This window comes from Electrophorus electricus, chromosome 1 (genome assembly GCF_041902795.1).
Source record: "Electrophorus electricus isolate QZ-2024a chromosome 1, ASM4190279v1, whole genome shotgun sequence".
Taxonomy (NCBI): Eukaryota; Metazoa; Chordata; class Actinopteri; order Gymnotiformes; family Gymnotidae; genus Electrophorus; species Electrophorus electricus.
Window position 1 is genome coordinate 26,076,645 of NC_137497.1, and position 18,547 is coordinate 26,095,191.

The 18,547-nt window shown below is 40.2% G+C and overlaps 2 protein-coding genes across 6 annotated transcripts in view; one reads left to right on the top strand and one right to left on the bottom strand.

The window, feature by feature from the left end:
• Nucleotides 1-5,752, bottom strand: part of ssh1a (slingshot protein phosphatase 1a) — a 36,274-nt gene extending 30,522 nt beyond the window's left edge. The window contains exons 1-2 of one of the 4 annotated variants that reach the window (XM_081713404.1): nt 5,249-5,752; nt 401-438 (exon numbers count right to left, since the gene is read on the bottom strand). In XM_081713404.1, the coding sequence (XP_081569530.1) occupies nt 401-438; nt 5,249-5,329 (119 nt within the window). In that variant the 5' untranslated portion in view covers nt 5,330-5,752. Of the gene's footprint in view, nt 1-400; nt 439-948; nt 1,051-2,451; nt 2,531-5,248 lie in introns of those variants that run through there. The other 3 variants (XM_027009295.3, XM_081713432.1, XM_081713390.1) reach the window with 3 other exon arrangements.
• Nucleotides 5,753-9,734: 3,982 nt separating this feature from the next.
• Nucleotides 9,735-18,381, top strand: LOC113576941 (D-amino-acid oxidase). Of its 2 annotated transcripts, XM_027009321.3 has the most exons (12): nt 9,735-9,818; nt 10,149-10,193; nt 11,151-11,346; nt 11,863-11,977; nt 14,724-14,800; nt 15,242-15,307; nt 15,934-15,988; nt 16,472-16,576; nt 16,672-16,754; nt 16,967-17,084; nt 17,424-17,522; nt 17,989-18,381. In XM_027009321.3, exons 3-12 carry the CDS (start codon nt 11,153-11,155, stop codon nt 18,109-18,111), a joined length of 1,035 nt encoding a protein of 344 aa, XP_026865122.2. In that variant the 5' UTR covers nt 9,735-9,818; nt 10,149-10,193; nt 11,151-11,152; the 3' UTR covers nt 18,112-18,381. The 2 variants fall into 2 exon arrangements, with proteins under 2 accessions (XP_026865122.2, XP_035382276.1); XM_035526383.2 differs by lacking the exon at nt 9,735-9,818 and having other exon boundaries at nt 9,896-10,193.
• Nucleotides 18,382-18,547: the final 166 nt, after the last annotated feature.

The following is an 18,547-nucleotide window of genomic DNA, read 5'->3' on the forward strand; positions in this document are numbered from 1 at the left end:
ACCCATGTGACCTCTGACAACATTAGAAGTCTACGTGGAGCTGAAAGTGAAAGTCTGGCGCGTTTGCAGTGAGGGCTATGATCAGGCTGTTTGAGACCAAGTGTTACGACTCAGCAGTGATGGAGACAGCAGACTCTTAAATGCAGGTTGGGGCACAGGTTCCACCACACGCCATCCAGAAGTATTTCTTAAGATTCTGTTACTGGCAATTTGTGCAAAGAAGTGAAGGGACAGTCACAGTCACAGTCACAGTCACAGTCTCTCTCTCTCTCTCTCTCTCTCTCTCACACACACACACACACACACACACACACACACACACACACACACACACACACACACACACACACACACACACACACACACACACACACACACACACACACAGCAGGTGTCTTACCTCTGATTTAATCTCCTTTCATCATCACTCCCAAAGTCCTAAAAAAGGACCAGAAAGACAGAAAGAAAAAGGAAGAGAGAGAGAGACAGAGAGAGGTTAAATATTAGCCAGCTCAACCAATAGGCTACAAAACACAGACATGTCCAGATAAACAACCTGAAAAAAAATCTTAAAAAGGTTCATTAAAAAGGACTCAAACATACACAACATACAGTACATTCAAAGAACTTTCAGCATATTCCCTTCTGAGGGCCACTTTCCCAGACCCAGGTTAAGGCTAAACCTGGACTAAAGAATTTACATCTGGCACTAAAATTTAACTCAAGACTACACTTAATCCAAGTCTGAAACAGAAGCCCCAAGTGAGTAGCCTAAACCCGGTTTTTATCATTCTCTCAGCTGATATGGGAGAGTCTGACTCTGCCACCTCGTGTGCTGTGCAAGCCACCATGTCCTAGCAAGCCCACTACATATCTGGTGAAACACATTACAGTAGCAAAAATCTCACAAACAAACTTACGCTGCATAAAGGTTTACAGCTAACCCACCTTTCTGACAGCTGAGACTACCGTGGAACACAAAGAGAAGGATCCTCGCTGCCCAAATGAGGTTTCATCACTACTGTCACTGCTTTAAAAATAGCTCCTCTTCGTGCACAGAGGGGCAGAAGAGCAGTGATTAGGTTACTGCCTGCAGCACGGAACAATAGGGAGGCAGGTGAGGCAACAGAGAGCAGAGTCATCCCACACCTGAAGGAAGGAGAGTCAGCTTTAGCCGAAACTGGCCCCTGGGGAAACGCTATCCCACAATGAAACATTCCACAGTCCCTCTATGTGCAGGAATTCCGTTTCCGTGCTTTTAATCACAATGTTTGGGGGGGGGGGGTTGTGGGGCAAGCCTAATAGCTTAATGTTCTCAACAGGCTACCAGTTGATAAGACATTTATTATGTAAATAAAGGGCTATAACAATTATTTATATTATCAGAGGTGTCTAAGAAAAATCACATGATGACTATATATGTACATCACTTTTTTCAGATCCTTAGATCATCATTGTTAAACTACATGGGGCTAGTATGGGTAATATTGGCCTTTGCAGTGCTTTTATCACAAGCAACAAGTAATAACAAACAGTAACTAACAAATCATAAAATGTTTTATGGTGCGCTGTGAGACCCCTGACGAGTCTCATACATACAGTTTTTCCATGTGGACCTTCTGATCAATCATGGGGTTCTTATGATTCAACAAACAAATAATTTTAGTCAATGTAATGAGGTAATGCTCGTCCCATTGAGTGTTCAGCTAGAGTTTTATATAAAATAGGAAACTGCATAAGTGCAATAATTAGCAATGTATTGACAATTAGAGTAAATTCAATATTATGGAGACACATGGGGAGGGAGAGAGGTGGCACGTGGAGAGTGCAATGTGACAACAGAAAATGGATGCAGTGCAGATTTGGCCTAACAGATGAGCACACAGTGATGCTGAGACTGCCACCACAAAACCACAAAGCACCTTCCAAGTGCCCGCCATGGCCACAGCTATGTTCACATCTGGCCCACGCCCACGTCCACTGTCTCACGTTCACATCTGGCCCACATCCACGTCCACTGTCTCACGTTCACATCTGGCCCACGTCCACTGTCTCACGTTCACATCTGGCCCACGTCCACTGTCTCACATTCACATCTGGCCCACGCCAATGTCCATTGTCTCACGTTCACATCTGGCCCACGCCAATGTCCACTGTCTCACATTACCATCTGGCCCATGTCCACTGTCTCACGTTCACATCTGGCCCACGTTCACGTTCACTGTCTCACGTTCACATCTGGCCCACGTCCACGTTCACGGTCTCACGTTCACATCTGGCCCATGCCCATGTCCACTGTCTCACATTACCATCTGCCTCACGTCCACTGTCTCACGTTCACATCTGGCCCACGTCCACGTTCACTGTCTCACGTTCACATCTGGCCCATGCCCATGTCCACTGTCTCACATTACCATCTGGCCCATGCCCATGTCCACTGTCTCACATTACCATCTGGCCCGCGTCCACTGTCTCACGTTCACATCTGGCCCACGTCCACTGTCTCACGCTCACATCTGGCCCACGTCCACGTCCACTGTCTCACGTTCACATCTGGCCCACGTCCACTGTCTCACATTCACATCTGGCCCATGCCCATGTCCACTGTCTCACATTACCATCTGGCCCATGCCCATGTCCACTGTCTCACATTACCATCTGGCCCGCGTCCACTGTCTCACGTTCACATCTGGCCCACGTCCACTGTCTCACGCTCACATCTGGCCCACGTCCACGTCCACTGTCTCACGTTCACATCTGGACCACACCCATGTCCACGGTCTCACGTTTACATCCGGCCCATGCCCTCTTGCCTGCCCTCCTTTTTCATCTTCCAGTCCTCTTGTCTGTCCACATGTCTCTCTAGGACTGCCTGTCCTATCCCATGTCTCTCCCATCCAACAATCCTTGTGTGAAGAGATGACATCATTGCAGCTGTGTGTTCCTCTGCTACAGAGACTGTGCTCTGAATTCTAAGTGGTGTGTCTGTGTGCGTGTGTGTATAGTCACAAGACTATGGAGGAGCCCCACCCACTCTAGGAACAGTCCATTTCACTCAATATGGGGTACGTACATCCCCCACTACTATATGACAGCTCAAAGGGAAAAAGGCAAAGAGGTATGGTCACTCCAGAAAGGCCTTTACAAACAGTGATGTCATAACAACAGCAATGGAACCTTCCATTAAGCACAAAAACATTATTCCTATTACCAGGTCTAGTGGTTAGTTGGAAAGGACCTAACAATGCTCTTTCTTGCAATGATTATCCAAAGCTTCCGATTTCAAACCCAGTACTAACCACTTGTTACACACTATGGTTACTTTGCAAACGATTTCATGCTATTTAGGAAAAGGACCATTTGTGTGTCATGTAAGTAGGGTGTAGATTAATATTAATATGTTACATAATAACAGACAACCACATAATCTCTGAAGGTCCTCAGGTACTGTATTGCAGGGGTTGATGTAATAGATGTCTGCCCATCAGACCTAATCTGCTTTGTTTACAATGGAGCTTGCACAGAACATGTGGAGCTGGCCCCCTCTATTGGTGAATGTCACAGTATGCAGCAAAGCATCTCACAAAATGCATAAGATGATGTCAGTATTAAACTGAGGGGGATCATTTTTTAAAATCCCATTTGAAAAATGCCTTTCTTGGAGTGAACCGATTATAAATGGTTACATCGTTCTTAAACTTTGCTACTGATATATCACACCTGCATTTCATTTCCCCTCCAGGAACAGTAGAGATCCAAACCTGCTCTAATGAGGTTGGGTGGTGCTTTGCCGAGGTAACCTGAGTGCTTTTTGCGCCCAGGCAGGATGACTGAGCTTTAATCACTGCAAAATGGACGCCTGGCACCCCGCAGGGATTTGAAACCTCTTGCCAAACAACAGTTTTCCCTCCTGGGGAAAACTGATCTGCAGCTGCCAGGTCCCTACAATGCTGGAGTGGAGTGATGGCCGACACATTCACAGCCAGCTTGCTGACATCGCAGTACAGTATAAAAGACCACATGGCTAGCATTTCAAACCAAACAGGGAAGTGTACAGGCAGTCACTGGTGTCAGATGGTTTTAGTGTATTTTGTGCATGTGTGCGCGCATGTATGTATGTGTGCAGACAAAGCTAATGGTTCATTATACAGGCAAATGTCAGGTTTGTGTATGCAGACAACTGTTCGTGTGCATGTGTTCACATGTACTGCAGGTCCCTTTCCTGTGTTTAGAATTAAACCACATCAACAAAAGCTCCCTGCCTGTTTTGACAACTCCACTATATCTCATGGTTAAACCACACAGAACATAGGGTGTGCAATTAAAGAACAAGTTCCATGTAAACAAACCCCACACCCCTCAGATTCCACACCTTTTGGTAATCAATTTACAATTGGTAGTGCACCCAATTTCATATGCTCTATATGCTCTAATATGACGCATGCTGACAAAAAGTGGTTATAAAGACCAGGTTATAGATTCTGGAGTGAGATGGCTACATCTGCCGCATTGGTCACCGTTACAATACTCTTATCTATCTCACTCACTCTCCATTCAACACAGAATCATAGCTAGCTGCAAGCTATAAACCTGCGGTTTGTTACACAACTTCATACATGCCTGTTGAAAGTCTTCATGTTATTCTAATGAGTGCTGAATGGCATATTACGAATTCTTGCTCTTACAGCTACAAAGCCAGTTCTCTCCCGATAATGCATTCAGATGGAGACTGACAGGTAACGGTAGCACGATACTTCTGCTACTAGCTCAGCGACAAAAGCAATACCATAACTTTGCTAACTTACAGCAATAACAGTGAACAAGAAGTAACTCTGCCTCAGCCAAAATCACTACCTGATAATTGCATGAAATAAAATACTTCAATTCTATTACAGCTGTGCAATATGTCGCGCCATTAAGGAAATACATGTAACCCATGTTTCCAGCTAGCTGCAAACATTGTGCTACTCTTGGCATACTACCAAGAATTTGACAATATCTCAAACCAAGCATTACCTAGCTAGTTGACAGTTAACTCAGTGTGCATACAAGTTTCCACCTCATATTACGAAACTGTCAATATCAAAGAATGACAGAGCTTAGCATCCCAATGCGATCAACACAACAAGCTACTCTTTAAGGCACTAGCCCTGCTAGCACGCTGGGCCTACACCCCTCCTACTCATCCCCGGTGTCTCGTTAAAAACGCCTCCCATTAAAAAAAACCTCTGCGATACTCTTGCCTTACCTCCCCCGCGGTGGTAGTGGTCGTGCTAGCGGTCGACGCAGCGCTAGGAGTCGGAGACCGCTGCAGCGTTACGAGAGCCATGGTTGAGGAAATGTCCGGAGAGCGGTGCTCTTTCTCAGTACAGTCCAAAAATCGTTTTCCCCCGAGACAAAATGTTTCGGATAGTGACTCCAATCAAAGCACAATCCCAACCGATTCTACAGCTGTTAAAAAGCCATGGTTCAGTTGAAGCGGTTAACATTTGCACCGCCGTTGCTTGTAATTACCTTGCCGTTTTGAATGAAATTGGTCCTACTTTGACACATGAAGGCTGTCTCCGGACGTACAGCTAACCTACTGTACTGTAAGTGAGTACAGTCTGATGACCAAAATGCGAACTACAGGGCGGTGAAAACTGAATCCATAGACTCACTGTAGCATAAATGGATGCGTGGTGCCAAATATCGCCAAGACAGTGCTGACTCTTGCAATATTTTGACAGTACAGCATCAAAGAAAAACATGAAACGTGATGCTTTGTCCTCCTTGTTTCTGCTGTGCTTGGGTATCGAAAATGTTGCCCTTGCCTACAAGATTTGTGCTCTATTTGGTTAGAATTGTTTTTGGTTGCCCCTCTCTGTCTATACATCTGTCTGTCCACCTGTCTCTGAGAAAGGGACTAAAATACTATAGTAAAAGATGTGGTTGTAGTAACATTTGGAGTAAAGTACACAAGGTTTCCAGAGAAACCAGAAGTACTTTGCTTACAAAGCTTATATATATATATATATATATATATATATATATATATATATATATATATATATATATATATAGAGAGAGAGAGAGAGAGAGAGAGAGAGAGAGAGAGAGGGGGGGGGGGGGGGGTCTTTCATCAGCCGTGTATATATATGTGCCTGTGACCCCTAAGCTGGAGGAGTGACTCCAATGGATCCCAGTCTCAGTCCAGAAGGAACAGTAAAAAATACTGTGCCACAACCCCAAACTCACAGAGGAATGACCATACATGAATTGATATGCATACAGAGAAAGAGAGCCAGAGAGAGAGTGTGTGTGGGGGGGGGGGGGGGGGGGGATATATTATCATATCACCCAGACCTGCTTGACTGTTAGGTATGATTGTTCAAGCATGATTAGTAGAGTGGGCAGTGCATACTCTACTAATCTCTGGCTTTCATTCACTTCGCTTTTTCCTTCTTTCCACGCCATCTGCCCTTGTTTATCAGAGGTGATTGGTAAAAAAAAAAAAAGGATGTGAGTCAAAGAGGGACTGGAAAGTATTGGAAAGTTTTGATCACTTCTCTTTATTTCTGTGTAGACTATACTTGGGATGTGGAAATACTGCCTAATCCATTATGTTGTGCTGTTTCAAACAGACGAGATAAGGAGAGGAAGGTTCAGTACTGAGTTGTTACAGAAGAGACTTTGGCCTACATCTTCACTAGGCATCACTAAAGCCTTTTTTCAAACGGATATAAATAATTTCTCACCAGATCCAACCTTTACACCCAAATAGTCAGTACCTTAAAGAAGTCCCTGTGTTTGAGTTGTCAGGCCTGGCTCACACACTATTTTATGACCTACATATGCATTACATAAATATTTACTAAGGGAATCCATGTTTAAGTTCTGGCCTGATTTTCCATTCATGCTCTGTGCGGCTGTGGTTTGTTAGGGAAAAATTACTGTTATCCCACAGTGAGGTGACTAACAGTTTACAAATGTAAACGACGCATCCAAAGACCTTCTCATTGTCTCATTTTTCAAAATTTACCATGTTAAGTACTGTCCCAGTATTGAACAGGACGGGCGGAGGAAGCTCAAGATTCCTTCAATAAGGGCATAATAAACAATGCTGAAGTGTTTCCTTCATGGAACAGAGCTAAATCCTTTGGATACATGAAAATGACATGTAAAATCAATCCAGTTTTCAAATAAGGATTGTGTTCCCATTCCTTAGGAAAAACCTTGGTTCTGGTGAGAACACTGAGTATAAATTCTGAATGAACATTGTGATATATGTATCTGTTCAAAAGACCAGAAATGTTTGGCTTGAAGGTGATAATGTCCAGTCCACATGTGAATCTTATTAGCAATCTCCTTAAAAAGGAGACAAGGCAAGGAGATAGGAACAAGGAAAAGGTTTTGCAGATGGCCCTGGGGATAATGTGATTCAGCTAGGAATGCACTGTTTCTTGTGACTCAGCACTGACATGAAGGAAATTTAAGATCACTTATGTCTTCCTATTGAGAAAACAACTCAAAAATGCTGCATTAGCAGGTCTTACCAGGTTGCAAGCAGAAAAAGACACAGGAGGTGACTTGACGTTTCTTCTCATTTAAATAAAAAAGCAATAAATGCAAATAAATGCAAATCTGTCATGTGTCTTTGTCATCGAACAACGTTCTTCTGTTTGGTAAAGTGTCCAGTGCCCTTACAATAGAACTGTTATGAAGGATGTATCAGAAGGGAATATGATCTTCCTTCATTCATGTGCCTGGGAGTTTGGACATCGATTACCACTCTGGATTAGGAAAGGTCTGCAATTTACAAGAATGTAAAAATGTGATGGAACAGTAAAGGATGACTGGCATGGCTTTTCTGGATTCCAGGGGTATAACTCTGACATCACAACAACTGGAGGCATTAGTTAAATGATTTATTGCTTCATGAAATCTCAAATTTTGTCTTAGTTAATATGCAATTTTTGATATCACTACTTAGAGGTAGAAAATGCAAGGCAGTTTGAGGGAAAATGGGTTAATTTAGTACCTGCAAGTTTATTAAGCAAACCTAAAATATTGTTAAGAATTGAGATCTTGCATGTAAATTAATATGACTGAAAGGCAGGTGGTATGTATAAACATTCACATCTGATGTCACTGAGATAAAAAAAAAAAAGTAGGATTCACTGATGTCAAAGGCAGATTACTCTAAACTGTGTGAATAGGCCTCCATGGATTGATCTGTATTGCATGGAACTAAACTCAACCTTCATCTTTTACAGGAAGACTCCCCATCAAGAAGTAAGCTATACACCAAAGCAACAATATTGGAAACATTTATTTTTTGATACACCATGTCAAATACTTTGAGAAGAAAATAACAGTAGAAACAGAAATATATGCCTTTAATATTTTTTTAATATTAAAGGTTTCTTTATGGACAGGCTCAAAATTCTGGTCACATACTACTGAACAACCAGTCCTACGACTGAATAAACCCAAATCTGTTAAATTCCATAGCTTTAAATGTGAAACTACCAAAATAAATGACTCATTTAAGATTTTTTGCCTAACTGTTCTGAGCCCCTGTAACAACTCTTCTCTTCATCTCTTCATATTTTTTAACAACTCAAGTTTTTTTGGATCTTTAATCTCTCTGGGCATGGATTTGGTCCTGGGGGGGACACACATTTGCTTTTGACAGACAGTGATGGCATTTCAGAACCACTGTATGCCTTTGGGCTTTCTTCTAGTGAAGGCAATACTGGCTCTAAGCTGCTCTGGGGGCTTCCTTGATCCATTGAACATTCCTCTAATTGAGCGGAAAACACAACTTTGAAATCTCAGGCTCATACGACAGCTCGTATGATTCTGAGGTGCTGTGACTTCCCCTCAGCCTTTTCTGGGTGGTCCTCAGGGCAGAGAACTTTCAGCTTCCTTTACCATTCAGTTTGAGTTGCTATGGTTATTTGTCAATCTCCACTTAGCTACCATTCTGGGATGAAATTGTAAAATGTAAGCAACAATTTCTAAAACTGGCATTTAAATGTTATACTAAACAGCGTGCATGTGCACACTGATACATTCTTACACAAATCACCTGCATCACGTTTGTGAGATGACTCGTGATATTAAAACTGCAAAATGGACTCGCTACTGGATCATATTTGCATCACATTTTGGCATAAGCTGTTCATCAGCTGTATATGATAAAGTCGAGAAGATGGAAAAAGCCAGATGGTTAGCTTACTGTTTTCAAAGCTCTTCTCCACTATTGTTTTTCCACACTACTGGTGCTGGCTGATGGCGACAACCCTAAGCATGTGCATATTGGGTAAAAAGCCACATGAATTCCAATCTGACTGTTCACATTCATGTCACATGGCCATGAATTGTATATGGGATCTATGACCACATACGAAAATGACTCAAATCTTGGATTGGATTTGCATATCTATGCAGGCCTGGGAAAAAATTTTAGATCTGTATCAAATTAAGGCAAAAAATCAGATTTGAGTCACTTGAGCCTGGTAATGTAATGTAGCCATAGTCCTCAATTAAAGTTCACTTTGTAATATATTGCATTCATCAGAAAGAATAGAAAAGCTGAGACAGAAGCACTTTTTATTGAGAGCTTGGATTCAGCTACAAACTACTGGGCATCTAAATTCAGGTCACATTATATTCAATAACCAATCTTACTACGGATCAAACCAAAGTCCACATATCTTGCAGGTGCACAATTGCACACTACAGGCCATATATTGCTGACTAGTGATAAACAGGGTACAGGGTGTAACTGTATAAAATGTAAAATGGCAGTGTTGTCTAACTTTGTGTGGGAGGTGAGTGGAATATAGCATGCTAACTTTATCAACAGTTAAATATTTAATTATTTGCCATGTTTTTTTTCTGCACCAATTTCTGACTAATGTGAAGGGTACAACATTACATGAGGTTAAAAATATGGAATGTTTTGTTCTTATAGCAGGGACTGTTAAAAAAAATACATACACTGTGCACTATTTCTCTGCACCGTCATGCAACGTTTGACAGAACCCTGCTTTAGCAAGTGACGTTCTAATAAGAAGGAATTACGAAGAGCGCTTGAATGCGTCGCATTTAGTCGCTATTTTGATTTCTCTTTACGTAACACTTATTTACTTTCTCTGCAGCATAGCTTTGAGTTCTGTCGTTCACAGAAGAGCAACAAAATTTGGGTAAGTACTTTTGTTTTCAAAAATGTACAGGTTCTTTCACTGCGTCACAGCTTTGCAAGTTCCTTTACATTAAAAAGTCGTCACTTGTATTTCGGTGTAAAAACCTCATTCACGCACGCTAAATTATTTTATAGAAGTCTCTCGTTGATTAAGTGGGTCACAATTTAAGGGAATTACTACGATTAAGTCATTACAGCAGATTATATGAAGCAAAATGCCAGAAGTAGTGAGCGTAAGCTCAAGTAGGTGGGGCATTAAAGCACATAATTTATTTATTTTAAAATGATTTAACGTGATGCAATAAAAGGTGCAGATTGTATAACTGGCCAGATAAGAGTCTATTATTTATATATATATATATATATATATATATATATATATATATATATATATATATATATATATATATATATATATAATAGACACGAAAGTAACTGTCCAGATGTGAAGCTCATTTTCACGCTTCTCTGTATGGTACTGTTGCACCAAATCCCATTGCAAGAGCACGCTCTGTTATTCTTTAACCTCCCTCAATTCAAGAGTATACTCTGGTATTCTTTAACCTCTTTAAGCTGATAACCATCACATTAATTCTGGGTCATGGTGTCAATATAAGCAGTGTTGCAAAATGTCTGAAAATACATTTTCCAATTTTGGGATTTAACTCACATACACTTTGGCCCAAATAGTGTCTACAGTCTAGATCTCAAAACTTGACAAAGTTGTCAGGATGTGTATGTATAGAGTGACCAGTTGCCCTGAGCTTTTTGAAGTAATGTGTCACTAGGCCACGTATCTAGCCAGTCTATCGCAAAGTAATGTAGCTAACATTTGCAAGCAAGTAGTTATTTTTCTAGGACCAGACACTCCTCTAAAAAGGAGAAGTGCATGTGTTTAGCTCAGTTAATGTTGATTTTTATTGTGTAAACAGTTTGTGTTGCATTTTTTGTGTTTCAGCCATGCGGGTGGCAGTGATCGGTGCGGGGGTCATCGGTTTGTCTGTGGCCCAGAGCATTTACCAGCATTACCACGACAAAGTCAGTCCGTTGGCTATAGAGATCTATGCAGATGTCTTCACCCCGCTCACAACCAGTGACGGCGCAGCAGGTCTCTGGCAGCCATACCTCTATGACAGGGGCAACATCCAGGAAACGTGAGCATCATGTAACACTCGTCATGGCAACACTCATCATGGTAACATTAATCATTCATTTCAGTGGAAAAACATCATTAGGCTCAAAATGTCTTACAGGCTGCGCCCTGCACAGTTTTGTTCTCCCTGTCTTACACCTAACATAAGACACAAGCCTATAATGTCATAAAATGGTCTGGGCCTACAGACATGAATTATAATCTATGAGATGGTATTCCATAAAAGGAGAGGTTTGTCTTGGAGCAGATTATGCAAGGAAAAGTGTTATTTAGGGAAAGTGTCTGGAGTGTCAAACAAGAAGTGGTGGCAGTATGAATGGTTTATAAATGGCTTTAAACAGTGCACTAGTAAATGAAAGAAAATTGAATGGGTTTGTACTCATGTGCCCTGAATTGCAAAGCACATGTTTCTCACAGAGCTTCAGGAATCTGCAATGCTAATTAGTCTTGACTGGTTTTGTGCCTTTGCAGAACCTGCTGGAACTTGTATCTTACTTTTTTTTCTGTCGTTTTCCAGGAAATGGAACAAAGAAACATTTGACTATCTTCTGAGCTTCCTCAACTCTCCTGAGTCAGTTAACATGGGCATATTCCTCCAGTCAGGCTACAACCTCTGTACCGAGCATGTACTAGTAAGAGATTTTTCTTTTACATTTTTTTATGTACAGCATGTGCTAAATATATGACCCTTTTGGTGATGAGCCCAGATATTGCCACATATACTGCCACATAAAGGAGAAATACTGCCAAAGACACACACACACACACTCACACACACACACACACACACACACACACACACACACACACACACACACACACACACACACACACACACACACACACACCACTGTTCCATTAGGGCACCTTACTTGAAAATGAGTGGTCAAATAGTTACAAGCCATTGAATCATGGTGTGTCTTATTGCTTTGCATCAGAACGCTAGAACATTGGTAGTGAAACAATTACTACAAGATTAAAGTTCAGAATGTCAGTTTTAATTCATGGATAGATGCCTCTAGTCTGTTTGCTTTGTAAGGTCTCAAAAGCATGCCCTTTTTATGTTCCTGCTGGTTTTAGGGCCTTTAAGATTCAGTCTTGTCTTCAGTAAGTGAAATGCATGTTCACTGGGGTTCAGAGTGAAATTCGACTTTTTGGCCTGCACAGACACCGTAGTTGTTTTTCCAGTTTGTTTTAAGATTTGGTCCTGTTGGAAGATGAAGCATCAGCCTACCATCCTAACTAAATTCAATTTAATTACAGTAACTGACCTCACGCTTTATCTCTCTGTAATAGATACAGCTATTTTATTGGTGTATTTTATAGTTGTACAATTACAGACTGTAGACCAAGTAGACAAAGTCTGTAACTGTAGACTTGTAAAGCATTTACATTTATCAGATCTATACATCTGTGCCTCCAACCTGCATAACATTTGTGATCTATTCAACAGTTGTCTTGTGTGGTCTGCTAGGTCATATGTTCTTGCAGAGCTTACCAGTGCTTTCCAGCTTCATGACAAATGTGTGAAAGTATATCTTTTGTTATGTCTCCGATGGATTTATTTGCTCTCTTGTGAATGAACCAATAATGGAATGTAGGACTGTTGCAATGTCATAGTCACTGTTGGTCGTGATGTATGATTGTTCAGTTATGTTGACAATGTAAGTGAATTTATGATAAAGTTCTTTAAAATGTTATCATAAATATGGGATTATGGAATTATTGAAATAGAATGGCACCTTAAACCAACACACTCCAAATCTGTATGTAGTTTTCCCTCAAAATATATTTCTGTCCTTGCTTCTCCCCTACGTGGTAGATAATGTTGTAGGGAAGTAAAGGAGAAGGTGCTGTTTAACAAAATGACATTAGAACGATAAAGATGAAGCAACAAATTCCTTATAGAATGATGTCTTGGCAGCAATGACATCAGAGGAGAACATTGCTAGAAGACAATGATAGGAGATCAATGTCCTCCTGTGATTTCCTCCACTTCCATTCAGCTGCTGTTAATTCTCTCCAGTTGCTATGTAGCACATCTGACAACCAAGGAACTGGGCAAGAAGACTTTCTTGGTATGGAAGATAGATGGCAGAGGAGGTCAGTGGATGAAGAAAGTGAAAAGAAGAAAATATTGATGGCAGATTCAAGTGCTAGAGAGGAAGATGAGTCAAGGTGTAGTAGGGATTTTAGGATGATGAAGCTTGGGTAGAAGAAGAGATGGCATGGAAGTTGAGGCAGATGGGAGAGGGGTATGAGCAGTGCATTATTGGTGGGCTGGGGAGGTCAGAGTAGAAGGATAGTAAGTGATGGACTGAGAAATGGAACGGAGTTACACTGATGTGAAGGTCCAAGGGAAGGTTGGCTGAAGACCAGGTCCAGAATATTGGCATCTTTGAGTTGGAGAGCAGTTGTTGAAGGTAGCTACATTTAAGTAATCTTTACATGTAAACACATTCAGTACCTCAAGGGTAGACTACCCATACTGTTCTCTTTGTGACACTATGGTAGGGGTCCGCAATAGTCCAACAGCATCACACAGAGTGCTTCTGTAGCCATGATTGACGATTTCTTGATCCTCCTCCTCGATGACCGATGGGGCACAATGGATAATGCAGACACTAAACTTGCACTTGTGTTTTGCTCCCTCTCTACACCTGTGACGTAACTCAATGGATTGATCTTGTAAAGGGAATTTGACAAATGGAATGCATGAGCCTAGTTTACGAAAAGGTCACAAACTCTGGAAAGAAACAGGACACTTTTATTCTAAATCGGAGAGTGAATTGTTCAAATTGATGTACGTTTCCCATCTCATCCGTCTTGTAGCATGTATGCATGTGCCTGCACCATATTCTTATTTGTAGTTGTTTAAAAAAACAAAACAAAACAAAAACAAACAAATTAAAGTGTAAAAAATGTTTGTACCTTTTCAAAACACTGTGATATCCAAATACATGACAATTTGTAAATAATAAAAAATCTGGTGTTTCTCATAAGCAGTTTATAGGCTATGTTCTATGTTTTGTGTGTTTCAGTTATATAAACCATTAAATTACACATGTGCTTTTTGGTGCATTAAGCTAGCACTGCTAATCACATCATGACATGGTATAATATAAAAATGGCTGCATGGCCATTCTGTAGTTGTTTGGGCTTGAATTATTAATCACAATAAAATTATGCCATTCTTGATATGATCCCTCAGTTTCCATCAGTTTGCAAATTGTCAATTCGTACAGAAATACTATAAATACTATCAATATTTTTATAGTACATTCACACATGAATATTTGAAACTGGTACACCCTGATGCAGTGTTGCACAGCTGGCAAAGAAGGACTATGAATAAAAATGATGTCTCTACCTCTGTAGGAGCCCTCATTTAAAGACATTGTCCTGGGATTTCGTGAGCTCACCCAACGAGAGCTTGATATGTTCCCAGGATACAGGTACTGACACACACTATCAGTGTTTAATTAAAATTTGCATTCATTTAAGCCATTATTACAGCATGGCCAGGATTCATTAAGATTTAATTAAATAATGCAGAATTTACTGCACTTTTTACAGATTCAATTTGATTTGCTTTCATTCTGAGTAGTTTTTTTGTGTGTGTGTGTGTGTGTGAGATTGCATATGACTGTTGTTTTAAAGCTTGGTTTGCGTGGTAGATATTTTTTGGGGCTAATCAGGTTTGTATGACCATTATTAATAACTGTGATGTCGTCATCTTTAATCAACAATGATCCTGCAGTGGCCGTCAGCAATTTAAAAAAATGTTATGACAATTTAAAAATATTTATTTACAATCTATTAATGTCAGATTTGAATTAAATGACAAAATGATCCTTAATGTCATGATCACTTCTCTAATGATATGTTCTTCTTAGATTTGGTTGGTTTAATACTGCTCTAATGGTGGAAGGGAAGACCTACCTGCCCTGGCTTATGAACTGGTGAGGGGTTCTCAGTGCCACCCAAACATGCCCCGCTGCAAAGATATTTAGCCTATTTAGGACCTTTGAATTGCCCCACAGAAAAAGTGGGGACAAAACACAAGATACAACCAATAGTGCTATAATAATATCTCTTGTACATTAGAATGTGTTCTATATTAGTTTGTACGGTTTATAAAAGACCAATAAATGGAACTACTGAAGTTCATGAAGTCACACTTTGTGGGCAGCAAACCTAAAGCGTTTTCTTCAGCTTTTAGAATAGTCTGTGCTTGACTTTAGAGATAAACAGGTGCAAAAATGAACTCCGATAGATGGCATAATTCTGTGGCATAATCTAAAATTGTCATTAACTTTAACTTTAATTGACAAACCTCTGAATGCTATAAAAAAGGTGTTTAAAGTTTAATGCTGGAGGGGTCCATTAACACTGTTATTTGGGTATATATAGACAGCAGTTTTGTTACATTCCTGTATAAAAAACAAAAGAACTACTACATAAATGTACTCAGACATGTCAAATTTACCAAAATGTTTTATAGAGGCATATTCTTCTGTCTGCTTACAGCTGTGGCCCTAATCAACTTAATGTCACCTTCTGTCTCTTTGCTTTTTCTCTTGTGCAGGTTGACACAAAGAGGCATCAAGTTTCACCACAGAAAAATTAATTCATTTAAAGAGGTTAACACATTTGTCTTTATAGTTGCTTAAAATAGTTAAATTATTATCTAAAGACATCCCGACTTCTTTAACTGTACTCTCTAGGAACAAGTAGAGTCACTAAAGAATTAGCTGCACTCAGAACGACCTTGTAATGCATTAAACGATTTCAATTGTTTTTTGATACCAAATCCCAAACAGTAAAACCTTTTTGTCACTCCCTTCCCATAAAGGTTATGAGATATCATGGAATTCTTTGATGAATGTGGATGAAAATATCCTAAACCTTACATAACAACTCACTCATTCCCACTGTCCTTTCATACTGATCCTCTAAAGTGTTTATATAGTTTATCAATAGGAGTTGTTTATTTATACACACAGTAGTGACAATCATAAAATTTTACTATGAATATATGTTCCACTCAGAACCTCGGCTAAGACAGTGCGGCTGGCAGAACCAGTGTTTTTCCTGACTTGTGCATTTCTTCTGATGACAAGTAGCTGGCTGACAGTGGAGCAGATGTCATCATCAACTGCTCTGGAGTCCGATCAGGTGAACTACAACATGACCCTGAGCTCACTCCAGGCCGAGGGCAGATCATTAAGGTCAGAGTTGATATGTTGGTAAGGGTACTCATGGTCAGAATCATAGACAGAGGTGGTTTAATACTCTCAGCCTTTATCTTCTTCACTCTCATTAGGTGGATGCACCTTGGCTTAAGCACTGGATTCTGACGCACAATTTCCAAGAGGGAATTTACTGTTCACCTTATATCATCCCAGGGTAAGTTTTCCTTTTCTTACTGAAAATGCTAGTGTGGCTCACTGAAAACTTGTAGCCAACAGCAAGCAGGTCTTATATGCATAATTCTACATGCTAATAGCCTTGATTAATTGGTGAAGATAACCTTCTCCTTTAAGATCGGTACCACAGAGACAGTATTTTTGCTGACAGAAATTATATACTAAACAGGCCTCATTAATATACTTGTTCAGGAGTCGTCTTGTGACTGTCGGTGGAACTTTCCAGAAGGGAAACTGGAGTCATTGGAACAATTCTATTGACCATAAAAAAATCTGGGAGAAAGCCTGTGAACTGGAGCCCAGCCTAAAGGTAAGGCAGTTATAGTAGACTTGATCTCTCTGTGGAATGGCTTCTTATAGAGGGTGTGTTGAGTTCAGAGTTTGCAAGAATGCTTGATGTCTTTTTTTTTGGTTTGGTGGTTTTTCAAGGAGTCAGTGAGTCAGAGACTATTGTACATAATTTGGCATAAATTCCACAATGCACACTAGTTTATCTCAAGGCAAATATTGTCCAGTATGAGAAGAGTTAAGGAATATCTCTGTATTTGCTATATTTGCTTTTAAATTCAAATTTGTTTTGTGATCTACTCACCTGTCTTTTTGTTTTGAATTTGAAGTGAATCAGTAGATGTTTGCTTCTCTTTCTCAGCATGCACGTATTGTGGAGGACTGGACTGGTCTTAGGCCTGCACGCAATAAAGTGAGGTTAGAGAGGGAGACCCTGCAGTCTGGAGCAAAAACATTTGAGGTGAGTTCTACACACACAGCATCGGAGACAGTACATTTACATTGTGCATCTGGTTGGCATGTTAAAAATCTGGGATTTCAACCTGCTGTTACCATTTATTTGTTGAGATAAATACATTTTCACCTAATTATAAGGTTGAACAACAGATGTTTTTCTTTGTTTTTACCCATTATGCTATAAAGATTCAACCATTCTTAATACGAATGAAGCAAAGCAGACAGCAGAAAACGGAAGAAGAATTATAAAATTGCATTTATGCTGGAAATGTGGATCTTTTCATCTAATGGCAACACTGTGGAACCATCTAAATGTGTATTACTTTAACTGTGAGGTTAATTTACATGCGCTTCCAGTATGACGCATACATGTGAAATGACATGGCTGTAGAGCCAGGCAGTAGTTTTAATCTACAGATGGGTCTGACACTGTGTTTCTCTAACCTCTTGCTGGCCCTCTCCTTTTTCAGGTCATCCATAACTACGGCCATGGAGGTTATGGTCTGACCATCCATCGCGGCTGTGCAGAGGAGGCTGCCAGGCTGTTTGGAGAGATCCTGCAGCCCAAATCCAAACCTAAATCTCGACTCTAATCCAAGGTTTAAGACTATCACCCTAATTTATCTTTAAATCTTCTACTAGAAAAAAAAAACCTTCATGAGAGGAGAACCAGAGATCCATAAATCAAACTGTATTTGTGCAAAATGGTCATTTTTTTAAAAGTAATCCTTTTTTTTTTTTTTACTTCTAATCCTACATTTTTGCCCTCCGAATCATGTTTGAAAGTTTTTTTTCAAATACACATGATCAAATGACATACTGTACTAATGATACAACAGTTGAAATTAAAATGGCAGGAACTCTTTCTTTTGTTGAAATATTTTATTGTAGATGCATATGTTGATCCAGTGTGGTGCTGGAGATCTGTACACACAGAAACATAACTCCGCACTAAATTGAAAAGGCAGGCATGAAAACATCCACACCCACATTGCACAAGGGTGGGAGTCAAAACTGTCATCTGAAGAG